The sequence below is a fragment of the Anolis carolinensis genome, unplaced genomic scaffold (assembly GCF_035594765.1).
Source record: "Anolis carolinensis isolate JA03-04 unplaced genomic scaffold, rAnoCar3.1.pri scaffold_11, whole genome shotgun sequence".
NCBI classification, from domain to species: Eukaryota; Metazoa; Chordata; class Lepidosauria; order Squamata; family Dactyloidae; genus Anolis; species Anolis carolinensis.
Genome location: NW_026943822.1, coordinates 2,704,923 through 2,718,505, shown reverse-complemented (window position 1 = coordinate 2,718,505; position 13,583 = coordinate 2,704,923). Strand labels below are relative to the sequence as shown.

Genomic DNA, 13,583 nt, shown 5'->3' with positions numbered 1-13,583 from the left:
GATGGGAGTTGTAGTCCACCCATACGCAGAGAGTGCTGCAAACCCCATGGACGATGGATCTGGACCAAACCTGGCACATAGATCCATCATAACACACATAAATACTGTTGGGATTTGGCTGACAGAGGACTCAGAGCGGCTTACAAATTAAATTTACATACAATATTATCCATACCTCACTACCTCTGAGGATGCCTGCCATAGATGTGGGCGAAAGGTCAGGAGAGAATGCATCTGGAACATGGCCACACAGCCCTAAAGACATACAACAACCCATACAATATTATATTATTAGCATAGTACACTACTGGCAATAAATTACTATATTGTACTATATCAATATATTGCAATATTATTAGCAATATTACATATATAATATATAATTAATATTATTAAATTGTATTATTAGTATTATATCGTATTAAAATATAATATTATGAATATTATATGTATATACAATAGATAGATACATGAAACATATTTTCAGTTTTATTATATAGATATAGATAGACAAATTTATAGAACAGACCGAAAATAAAAGATTATTTGCCTGCCATAGATGCCTCTGAGGATGCCTGCCGTAGATGTGGGCGAAACGTCAGGAGAGAATGCTTCTGGAACATGGCCACACAGTCCGAAAGACATACAACAACCCTGTGATCCCGGCCATGAAAGCCTTCGACAACACATATAATTTTATTAATTTCTACAATATTGAATACTGTATTGCCAAACTTGTGGAAAATATAAAAAATACGGTGCAATTACCCGCTTTGGCCACACGAGGGCAGCAAATGACCGTGCAATGCAACAGGAGAGTCTTGGTGCAGTTTTCAATGTGTCCACTGGGGGCGCAAAGGGGCAGGCCATTAGGAAGACCGTGATTAGGAAGCTGGTGATGCTTCGAGCTGCGCGTGCGCCATCTTACAACTGCTTTCTCGGCATGCGAGGCCTCGGGCTGCGCATGCGCGATTCTAGGACTACGCATAAAGTAGGGCTACGCATGCGCAGTTTTACAATTGCGCTCTGAAGCGAAAGGAGCGGGTGCTGTCGGTAGGTTCTCCTCGGGAAAATGGTGAAGCTGACGGCGGAGCTGATCGAGCAGGCGGCGCAGTACACCAACGCGGTGCGGGACCGGGAGCTGGACTTGCGGGGTGAGGAGGCCGGCCTCGTGCGGCGGAGGCCTTTTTGCGGGAGTGTTTTGGGTAGGCCGAGAAGCCTCCTACGGGAGCCTGCGAGGGTCTTGCCTCCCTGAGTAGGCCTCGCGTGGAGCCTGCGAGGCGTTCGCGTTGACGCAGGTCTTTAGGAATTTATTTATTTATTATTTATTAGCGACATTTATATCCCACCCTTCTCACCCCGAAGGGGACTCAGGGCGGTTTACAAGTATATATACAATATACAGTAGAGTCTCACTTATCCAACATAAATGGGCCGGCAGAATGTTGGATAAGCGAATCTGTTGGATAATAAGGAGGGATTAAGGAAAGGCCTATTCAACATCAAATTAGGTTATGATTTTACAAATTAAGCGCCAAAACATCATGTTATACAACAAATTTGACAGAAAAAGTAGTTCAATACACAATAATGCTATGTTTAATTACTGTATTTACGAATTTAGCACCAAAATATCACGATGTATTGAAAACATTGACTACAAAAATGTGTTGGATAATACAGAACGTTGCTTAAGCGAGTGTTGGATAAGTGAGACTCTACTGTATATCCCGCCCTTCTCACCCTGAAGGGGACTCAGGGTGGTTTACAAATATATATACATACAACATATTATGTAATATGACAATATTGCAATATTATTAGTAATATTTCATGTAATATAAATATACAATTATAATAGGTAAAGGTAAAGGTTTCCCCTGACGTTAAGTCCAGTCGTGTCTGACTCAGGGGGTTGGTGCTCATCTCCATTTCTAAGCCGAAGAGCCGGCGTTGTCCATAGACACCTCCAAGGTCATGTGGCCGGCATGACTGCATGGAACGCTGTTACCTTCCTGCTGAAGCGATACCTATTGATCTACTCACATCTGCATGTTTTCGAACTGCTAGGTTGGCAGGAGCTGGAGCTAACAGCGGGCGCTCATTCCGCTCCCGGGATTTGAACCTGGGACCTTTTGGTCTGCAAGTTCAGCAGTTCAGCGCTTTAACACACTGAGCCATACAATATATTATATTATACAACAATATTGCAATATTATTAGTAATATTGCATGTAATATAAATATACAATTATAATAGTGAATTATAATTATTATTACATTGTATTACATCATAATATTATTAGGAATATATTAGGAATGGCCTCGTTCGAACCCTATTGGAAGCAGAAAGAGGGAAGGACTACAGGGCCTTGCCCAGGGTGCCTTTTGGGACTGCAACTCCCAGAATCCGAGCATTCTGGGCTCTGAAACCCCAAAACACTTGATCGGGAGTCACTTTTGCACTTTAAAAACTGCACAGTGTACCTTGTTTCATTTTATATTTCCTTGGGCGCATCTATTTTGTTGAGTTAATATATTATGACTCCACTTTAACTGCCACGGCTCTGGAATATTGGGATTTGCAGTTTGGTGAGGGGCATCAGCCTCTTTGTCGAACAACTCCCGTAACTCCATAGCATGCATTCATACTGTTTAAAGTGGTGTCAAATAATATCATTTCTAGTGTTATACCATACTTTTTAAGCCAGAGTTTCTCAAACTGTGCTCCTCCAGATGTTTTTTTTAATGCAGACTCCAAATTGCCCTTTTCCTATAGTGACTAGGGCTGATATGTTCTTGTTTTATGATGCTTTATCAGGATACAAGATTCCTGTGATTGAAAACTTGGGGGCTACGCTGGACCAGTTTGATAGTATTGATTTCTCTGACAATGAAATCCGGAAGTTAGATGGGTTTCCTTTGCTGAAAAGGTTGAAAACTTTGCTGATGAATAACAACAGATTGAGGTGAGTGTGAAGCCTAAATACCCTGGAATTTAAGAGAGAAAGCAATACAACATTAGTGTTTTCTAAATGTAATGGAAATGTAACCACTCTGCTTTTAATTTCTGTTTTATTTCAGCCGAATAGGCGAAGGATTGGAACAGTCTCTGCCCAATCTCAAGGAACTCATTCTTACGAATAATAATATCATGGAATTGGTAAGTGAAATAAAAAAGCAATTAAAAATGAATGGATAGGGAGTTAGAAAGCCCTTTGTTGTTGTGAAGTCCTCAAAGAATCGCACTTTGGGACAGCTCTTCTTTGGATATGGAGCATGATATTAATGAAACTGACAGTAAAAGTCAGAAAAGTTTGGAGCCTTTTAAATTTTGTGTGTGGGGAGAGGGGAGAGGTTGATATAGAAGGTCTTGTTGTTATTTAAGGCTTTTATTTATATTTCTGTGTTTACACAAGATTATCCTCATGATCAAACAATTGTAATAAATATAGAAAATTTGTAAACTGTTCCTGTGGAGGGGAGGGAGGGAGAAAAATGAAGAAGAATGTAAACATGTGTTACCGATGGAAAATGTTCTGAACGTTTGTATAATTTTACGTAACACTATTTACAATAAAAAAAACTTTAAAAAAAAGATGAGCTCCAGCTCTTGAAGGGCATGCATTTCCAATGGACTGAGTGTCTATATTATTTGGAACTAATTTACTCTGCATTTTGTCTTGATTCAGGGTGATTTAGATCCTCTTGCAACGATCAAATCATTAACCTACCTGAGGTATAGATCTTCATTTTTTATAGTCTCATCCTCTATGACATGTTTCCTCTAGCTTAAAGTTAACAATGCAATTCTAAAAACACGTAATTATTACTTAAAATGTATTGCATCATTATTTTATTTTTGTTGCAAAATATGTAGTGTTCCCTCACTTATCGCTGGGGTTAGGTTCCACGATCACCTGCAATAAGTGAAAATCTGCGAAGTAGGGGCATTATATTTATTTTAATATTTATACATTATTTTAGTAGTTATACATTATTTTAAGTCATTATCAACCAATTGTATGCTGATAAATCACCCCGGTGGCGAAGTGTGTTCAAGCACTGAGCTGCTGAACTTGCACACCGAAAGGTCCCAGGTTCAAACCCCGGGAGTGGCGGGAGCGGCCGCTGTTAGCTCCAGTTTCTGCCAACCTAGCAGTTCAAAAACATGCCAATGTGAGTAGATCAATAGGTACCGCTCCGGCGGGAAGGTAACGGTGCTCCATGCAGTCATGCCGGCCACATGATCTTGGAGGTGTCTACGGACAACGCCGGCTCTTCGGTTTAGAAATGGAGATGAGCACCAACCCTGAGAATTGGTCACAACTGGACTTAACGTCAGGGGAAAACCTTTACCTTTTATTATCCAAGCACTTCAGTTATCCGAGATTGGGCCCTCCCCTTTATCTCGGATAACCGGGACACTCCGGTATTTAGCTTTTTTGAAAGTCTTTAAAACCTTATCTCAAATATTTGTTTAAATATTTAGTTCTTAATATTTCCATTGAATTGGATGATATTCTGGAAGAATTTTCCCACTGTTTATATTATTTAATTAATTGCTTATGAAAATGAGATGTTATGTGGAAAATGTTACTGTGTTGCTTGCTGTGGCTCAGTGCCCAAGCAACAATACTGAATTGAGTGAGAAAATCAGCATCAGAATAACCGAAAATTGATACTTTCCCCCTTAGACTAGTACATAAGAAACACTTGCAGTGAAAAGATTTAACAGAAGCAAAATAACAACTTTTTATTGCGACTTTTTTCCATCAAATAGTAATAGATTGCATTTAGATCAAAAGATGGCAGCATACAAATAGAGTCTGAAACCCTACATTTGAAATGGTTGGGCAGTAGAGTCGCGCTTATCCAACGTTCTGTATTATCCAACACAGTTTGCCTTTTAGTAGTCAATGTTTTTGTATCCAACGTTTTCAATACATTGCGATATTTTGGTGCTAAATTTGTGAATACAGTAATTACTACATAAAGTTACCATGTATTGAACTGCTTTTTCTGTCCGTTTGTGGTAAAACATGATGTTTTGGTGCTTAATTTGTAAAATCATAACGTAATTTGACATTTAATAGGATTTCCTTAATCCCTCATTATCCAACATTTTCACTTATCCAACGTTCTGCTGGCCCATTTATGTTGGATAAGTGAATCTCTACTGTATTATCATTCTATTCCTGTAAGAAACTGCAGTAGCTTTGATGATCATGGAGATAATTGATGCTAATTTTTAATAAGATGCTGCCTTAAATCCAGTTGAATATTGGGGGAAAAGTTGTATATCTATGGATTGTGTAGATTACATTTTCCTCCTCCTTCTGCAGTCTTTTGAGGAATCCTGTGACCAATAAGAAGCATTATAGATTGTATGTAATTTACAAGGCACCGCAAGTCAGAGTGCTGGATTTCCAAAAAGTGAAATTAAAAGTAAGTCTTTCCTCACTTATCTATCTCCTCTGAAACTGGTAATTGAAATACACATTCTTTGTTGGGAGGTTTATGAAATAACCATATTAAAACATTGTATTTCCATAATGTAAGATTCGATGATGGCTGAAGACCTGCAAGTTAATTCTTAACACTATTCCATAGCTATGGAGATCTTATGAAAACATTATAAACCAATACTTAGATATAAGTCTGGAAGGTTCTTAGAATTGGCCTTTTAAACCTGTTTTCATCTGACTGACTCAGGGAGTGTTGTGTGGAATTTTGTGTATTTTAAATTGGTTTTAATGCTTTCAATTCATTTTAATAGCACTATGTTTAATTCTATTTTAATTTTTATGGTCTTTAGGTTTTAAATTGTATGCTGGATTGTTCTTTATCACTATTCACTGCTTTCAGTACCTTTTAGAATAAAAAACAGTATATAAATAAATATAATAATCATAAAAATCATGAACTTTGATTACATTCTATTACTATTATATGCCAATTCTGTATCTGTGTTTGGTGTGAGTTTTTAACATTTTTGTGTTTTTATCCATGTCATTTATTGTATATAGTTTATGTTCATGTGTTTTTGAATTTGCTGTGCCCACCTCGAGTCATCAGAAGAGGCGGGTAATAAATTATTATTATTAATAATAATAGCTGTTTTGTGGCTCTCCTGCCACAAAGCAACATGCACCTCTTACGTGAGAGAAATAATAATAATAATAATAATAATAATAATAATAATAATAACAACAACAACAACAACAACAACAACAGTTGTTTTGTGGCTCTCCTGCCACAAAGCAACATACAGCTCTTACTTGAGAGAAATAATAATAATAATAATAATAATAATTCAGACAGACAAGAGTTTTGGAGCACAATACTCCTGACCTCACAATGTGTTAAAAAACAAAGTATAGATTGTTGATGTTGCAATCCCAGGTGACAGCAGGATTGAAGAGAAACAACTGGAAAAGCTGACATGATATGAGGATTTAAAGATTGACTTTCAAAGACTCTGGCACAAGCCAGTCAAGGTGGTCCCAGTGGTGATGGGCACACTGGGTGCAGTGCCTAAAGGCCTTGGCCTGCACTTAAACACAATCAGCGCTGACAAAATTACCATTTGCCAGCTGCACAAGGCCACCTTACTGGGATCTGCACACATTATTCGCCGATACATCACACAGTCCTAGACACTTGGGAAGTGTCCGACGTGTGATCCAAAACCACAGCCAGCAGAGTGTCTGCTGTGGACTAATCTTGTTGTGTTTCAAATAATAATAATACTATAATAATAAATTGGCATTGTTGTCTCTGACTGTCATTCATCATCCCAAAAGAAATTTAATGCTCTTTTGAAAATGTTGGGATATTTCTGAACATACCATTCAGTTTCATTATTAAGTAGCATCTGTGAAAATATTTAATATCAATGAAAACATCAACTATGTCCCCATAGCTATAGTTAAGTGAAGGAAAGCTGATTATATTGAAAAATCATTTGAATTAAGTCTAGCTTCTCTTGTGCGCCATTTGTAATTTAGTGATTTAGAGCACATCCACACTCTTAGAATTAATTGGCATTAATTGCCATGTCTGGGTGCTATGGAATCATGGGAGTGTGGAGAAGAGCAGACCACTTACTACAATGCAGCCTGAGCCCTGGCACATGCACAATGGAGGACCTTCTCACAGTGACTCCAGAGACACGCCGAGTGGGCAGCTTCTGATCAAATGAAATCTAGTATAATGCCAAGTTTATAACATTATTTGTACTGTATTTTTAAATGCCTAACTATCCTCAATTTGCTTCTGACACGATAAATAAATGGGAGTTGTAGTACTGACCGAAAAGTACTTATGCATTCCACACCTGTATTAATCCCATTTAGACTATATTTCCTGTTCAAATATGTTCCGATTTCTAGGGTACTACTGTTGCAAAACATCCATGTTGATTTTAGTCTGGGAATCTTCCTTTAAAGATGGAGATGTAGAAATAGATATGTATCACTTCCGCATCTGTGTTTACATCTAGCCAGCGTTTTTTGGCAAAGAAAGTTAAAGACCCTGTAAAATTACAGCTCCCAAAATTCCATAGCATTGAGCCATGGCAGTTAAAGTGGTATCAAACTTAATTAATTTTACAGTAGAGATGAATTTTAGCCTTTCGTACGTAAAACTAATGGGAAGTTCTGTGCAATTGCGGAAGTTTCAGTGGACTGTCAAAGCAACAAACAGTTCTTTCTTGGGAGCAGTAATGGTTTTAGAAGTTTCAAGGTGTTGTCTTAATGGTGACATATTTTTCCATGATCATTGCTTCTCATTGCGCCCTTTTGTGAGGAAAAAGCTATGCACCATCTAGTTGTTTCTGCTGCTGTCTGATTAACTTTGTGTGTGTGGTATCGCTGTAGGAGCGTCAGGAGGCAGAGAAAATGTTCAAGGGCAAACGGGGTGCACAGCTTGCAAAGGATATTGCCAGGAGAGCCAAAACGTAAGATACGGGTAACCCCTTTCAACTGGCAGCCCCCTTCAGAAACACCACAGGCTATTGACAATCCTTCCGCCAAGGGAAAACATAGTCTTGCGCCTCTAGATCAGGGCTTCTTAAACTTTTACAACTTGCAACCACTTTCCTCCCAGGATATTTTTATGCCACTGTAGATATATTGGTGTATAAAACAGATTTACAAATCAAACTTATTTTGAATATTGGTTGGTTAAATCCAGGGATTTGGAGGTCCAAGTGTACCGCAGCAATAGCTACCCTGTTTCCCCTAAAATAAGACATCCTCAGAAAATAAGACCTAGTAGAGGTTTTGCTGAATTACTAAATATAAGGCCTCCCCCAAAAGTAAGACCTAGCAAAAATTTTGTTTGGAAGCATGCCCAATGAACAGAACACCAGAGCATGCAGGATCGGTAAATGTACATACCATAGATTATTGTACATAGAAATAATGGTAGTAACAAGAAATTTTTGATAGGATTCACAGTTTGTCTGGTTATGCTGGTTTGTGACGATAACTACTGTACAGTACATAATAAATGATCAATTTTTTTTTGTTCAACAATAAATGTGAATTCTTCTTCATGGAAAAATAAGACATCCCCTGAAAATAAGACCTAGCGCATCTTTGGGAGCAAAAATTAATATAAGACACTGTCTTATTTTTGGGGAAACATGGTATGCAGGCATGGGCAAACTTCGGCCCTCCAGGTGTTTTGGACTTCAGCTCCCACAATTCCTAACAGCCGGTAGGCTGTTAGGAATTGTGGAAGTTGAAGTCCAAAACACCCGGAGGGCCGAAGTTTGCCCATGCCTGCATTAGATGGTAGGCTAAAACAACCCTACCGGCTGTTAGGAATTATAGTAGTTGAAATCCAAAACACCCAAAAGGCCAAAGTTTGCCCATGCCGACTTAGGGCATGCCTAACTTCCAAGCTGATAAAGGCAAAGTCCTTTAAGTAAAATACAGTGGCCCTCGGTATTTGCTGGGGTATTGATTCCAGGACCCACAGTGGATACCAAAACCCATGGATGCTCAAATCCTATGGTATACCAGGGTGTCGTAAAATAATGTCCCTTGTATAAAATGGCAAAGTCGAGGTTTGAGATAGATATAGTCAAGCTGTGGATGGTTGCATTTGAGGATGCAGAGGGCCCCTTATTGTAATGCAAACTGTAGGAAGATTAAGTCCTTAAAATAAAAATTGGACTTAATCAAGCAGCGGGGGGTGTGGTTGGGGAGAAGGAAGGGCATTAAATGCTATATGCCCAATTTGCCTTTTACTTTGGGAGGCTCTAAAAGGGTGAGATATGGGAAGCGGATCCTGCTGGTGTTTCTGAAGGAGCCATTACTTCACTGTATCAGTTTGTTAACAAAGATAAGATACTACACTCGATTGAAATCAAAGCTTCTTTGGAAGCTTGAGAAGCAAATCGTGATTTTTTTGTCTTTTTAACAATGCACTTTTCTCTTCTGAAGTTTCAACCCAGGCGCTGGTTTGCCAACTGACAAAAAGAAGACTGGCCCTACCCCGGGAGATGTGGAAGCGATAAAGGTGATGCTTCTATTGTATTGGTTTTACTATAAGCCACTTTGATTCTCTCTTTTTTTTAGAGAGAAAAAAGGTGGGATAAAAATAAATAATAATAAATTTAATAATATTATCAGACTGCTTAATGACAGCAATCCCTCAGTGGGAAAAACTAATGCTTATGACAAAGTTTCCCTGAAAGCTTTTGCTCCCATTGTCTACCAGAATCTCACAAGTTATTTTGTTACATGTTCACAGCTAGTATTGAACACATCTTGCTTTTCTGTTATTGTGTATGATAGGAAGAATAAGTGTAACTATTTAGTGCAACATTTTCGCTGCTTTTTTATTTTATGTATGTATGTATTTATTTATTTATTTATTTAATAGACTTGTATACGGCTACTCCCAGTGTGGCTCGGAGCAGTTTACAGAAATAGATTAAAACAATACACTTAGCTTTAAAATAACAATAAAAACAACAATAAAAGCAACAATAAATGTAGTATATGTAGTATATAAAACATGGGATATTTTCTCCTCAAATATTTTGATATTCTCCATTATCCAATGTATGTTTGAATTATGCTGGGTTTAACAAACTAAAGGAGACAGTTGTAAGGCCTTTGAACAAGCTTTATTTTGTCATATTGTTTTAATTCATGGATTGTGTTCGATGTTAGGCTTATCCTCATGTAAGCCGCCCCGAGTCCCTTCAGGGAGATGGAGGCGGGATATAAAAATAAAGTTGTTGTTGTTGTTGTTGCTTTTTAGTGCAAACATTCAATATTTCAATAGCACATTTAATATACCTCTGAGAAGGTTAAAGTATGTTATCTCCAACATGGAACGAATGCCAACATGTAACAGATGCTAAGCTCCTCTCAATGTTCATATGCATCCATTTAGTTGTATGTTGATACTGCGTAACTTTGGGTTTTCCCCTTTTAGAATGCCATTGCTAATGCCACAACTCTGGCTGAAGTAGAGAGACTCAAAGGCTTGTTGCAAGCCGGACAAATACCCGGTAGAGATCGAAAAGCAGGTAAGGAGTGGCTTATGGTGGCTTGATGCTTGTTGCTTATTTGTTCATTCTTAGTTTACACAATTGTGGGAGATCCATGTTTTTAGCCAATGTCCGACTATAACACCAGGGAATTGATGGCTTCAGTAGTGGCCCTATCGCTTTTTTAAAAGAAGCATTTTTAGCGAAGAGATTGAAGGTGGCAGTGTCTCATTGTTAAAGGAGAAACTGAGAAAAGTGGATCTGAAGGACATTTGCAGAAAGGAGACGACTTGAGGGTGAATTCATTAGGAAATAGAGTGGTTTGGATCCAGATTTACTACTTCATCGAGATCTAGGCACAGAAACATGCATCACATGGGAATACTTTACAGAGATGTGTCGCATATCTTTAGATCTTCTAAGATTTGAAAAAGTGACACTTAGTTTTTGCATTTAATTACTTAAATTAATTACTAAACACTTAATTAACAAAATGCAATTAGCATTGGGCTTTCCCAGACACAGTGTTTAGTAATGTATCCTTAACTACAATTTGCGGCAACAAACTAACTCAGAAATTGCAAAATTGACTTAATGTGAGTGAGTAAAATGAAGTCTTAGATGTCATAAATGTGTTCTACCTTGTTTGGGAATTTTAAAAAATCTGTATATTTACTGATTCTTTAAGATACTGATTTTTCATATATCCTGAATTAGTACTATTAAAATATCAATGTTATTGTTCTTTAGGCCCTTCAGATGAGGCAGAAGAAGAGATGGAGGAAGATTCAATTGCCAATGGATCCTGATAATGCATTTTTCTACTTTTACGTTCTGAAGAATCCTATTGTACCATTTGCCTTTTTTTTCAAAGCCTTTTGATTTACTGCCGAAGAAATTTTGTTTAGGTTTGTTTGAAAGCCCTGTTAATGTATGTGAACTGTAGTTTGTAAAATTTATACTGTACATTTTGAAGTGAAATTAAACACCTTTTTTCCAAATGCATTATACAGTTAGTCTGTTTGAAATTAATTCTAATGCAACCTTACGTTCAAATGCACCATGTCTAACTGTTCATTTGTCTTTATCAGTTGTACAGTTGAGTGGCAGTATTGACTAGATCTCGGTGGCCCTCCACGTGCTGTTGGACTCCAGTTCCCATCAGTCTAAGCCAGTATAATGTATGGTGAAGGAAGGGAGCCAGTTCCCCACTCCAGATTTTATGTTAGTCCCCATTTACATAAAGATTAAACATTATGTTTTTGCTGGTGTGGTTTTGGCGAGGCTGGAATGGATTAATAGCATTTCAGTTGATTTCAATGGTAAAATCTGATTGCATTGCTCAAACACGAATCAAGGCACATGAAAGGCACTTCAGACTCACGCAAGCAGAGAAGTCAGCCATAGCAGAGCACTTGATGAACCAACCTGGGCACAGTATTATCTGAGAACAGAAATGCTGGACCACGCTCACAACCACTATGTCAGACTACACAGAGAAGCCATTGAAATCCACAAGCCTGTGGACAATTTCAGCACAAAGGAAACCATGAGGACGAACAAAATAAAAAATCAGAACAGCAAATAAAGAGCAACACTCTGAAAATAGAGGAATTCCAGACAGGAATCAATCAGGGGCAGCTAACACCTCTGAACAAAGGATTCCCCCAGGCAGCAAGCAGCCAGAACTTGAAGCTGCAAGGCCATTCAATTCTAATCACGCTTGCCAACAGCAACATTCACACTAGCCTCAAAGAGACAAGAGTCTTTTCTCCCATCCTAGAACTTTCACATGTTCCAGAAGTATTCTCTCCTGATGTTTCACCCACATCTCTGGCAGGCATCCTCAGAGGTTGTGAGGCATGGAGAAACTAAGCAAGGAATGTTTATATATATCTCTGAAAAGTCCAGGGTGAGAGAAGAACAAATGATGCCCCCAGGCAGGAAGAAGCCAGGAGATGAAGCTATTCAATGCTAATTTAGGTGATTATTTACAACATTCACACTGGCCTCCAACTGACAAGAGTTCTCTCACCCTGGACTTTCCACAGATATATATAAACCTCCCTTACTTAGTTTCCAACAGACCTCACAACCTCTGAGGATGCCTGCCATAGATGTGGGCGAAACGTCAGGAGAGAATGCTTCTGGAACATGGCCAGACAGCCCGGAAAACACACAACAACCCAGTGATTCCGGCCATGAAAGCCTTCGATAACACATTTTCACGGCAAACTATCATTATCCTTTTTCTTCTCCCTATGGATCCAGATAGGGAACAGCATCATTAATATTTTTAAATAAACAATAAGAATCATTATTGCTGCGGTATTCTTATTATGGTAATTAGGCCTACTCTGGAGCCAACCCAAATGCAATTATAATATATTGTATATACATGTAATATTAATAATAATATGATGTAATAATAATTCACTATTATAATTGTATATTTATATTACACGCAATATTACTAAGAATATTGCAATATAGTCGTATAATATAATATATTGTATGTATATATACTTGTAAACCGCCCTGAGTCCCCTTCGAGGTGAGAAGGGCGGGATATAAATGTTGCTAATAATAATTATAATTAATAATAATAATACAGTAGAGTCTCGCTTATCCAACATAAACGGGATGGCAGAACGTTGGATAAGCGAATATGTTGGATAATAAGGAGAGATTAAGGAAAAGCCTATTAAACATTAAATTAGGTTATGATATTACAAATTAAGCACCAAAACATCATGTTTTACAACAAATTTGACAGAAAAAGTAGTTCAATACGCAGTAATGTTATGTAGTAATTACTGTCTTTACGAATTGAGCACCAAAATATCACGATGTATTGAAAACATCGACTACAAAAATGCGTTGGATAATCCAGAACGTTGGATAAGCGAGTGTTGGATAAGTGAGACTCTACTGTAATCCCTACTCAGCCTCGTCATTATCACCAAAATATCACGATGTATTGAAAACATTGACTACAAAAATGCGTTGGATAATCCAGAACGTTGGATAAGCGAGTGTTGGATAAGTGAGACTCTGCTGTCATCCCTACT

At 38.0% G+C, this 13,583-nt stretch overlaps 1 protein-coding gene across 1 annotated transcript; it reads left to right on the top strand.

The window, feature by feature from the left end:
* Positions 1–997: 997 nt before the first annotated feature.
* On the top strand, positions 998–11,517 carry snrpa1 (small nuclear ribonucleoprotein polypeptide A'). The gene is made up of 9 exons (XM_003229461.4): positions 998–1,154; positions 2,821–2,968; positions 3,084–3,162; positions 3,692–3,738; positions 5,345–5,447; positions 7,880–7,959; positions 9,455–9,530; positions 10,458–10,551; positions 11,263–11,517. The coding sequence occupies exons 1-9, from the start codon at positions 1,073–1,075 to the stop codon at positions 11,319–11,321; spliced, it is 768 nt and encodes a 255-aa protein (XP_003229509.1). The 5' UTR covers positions 998–1,072; the 3' UTR covers positions 11,322–11,517.
* The last annotated feature ends 2,066 nt before the right edge of the window (positions 11,518–13,583 follow it).

Bases quoted from the DNA above. Each gene is read 5' to 3' on its own strand.
- snrpa1 (XM_003229461.4), top strand. From the start codon at position 1,073: ATGGTGAAGCTGACGGCGGAGCTGATCGAGCAGGCGGCGCAGTACACC. The intron at 2,969-3,083 runs GTGAGTGTGAAG...GTTTTATTTCAG, and splicing joins ATGAATAACAACAGATTGAG to CCGAATAGGCGAAGGATTGG. The intron at 3,163-3,691 runs GTAAGTGAAATA...GTCTTGATTCAG, and splicing joins ATAATAATATCATGGAATTG to GGTGATTTAGATCCTCTTGC.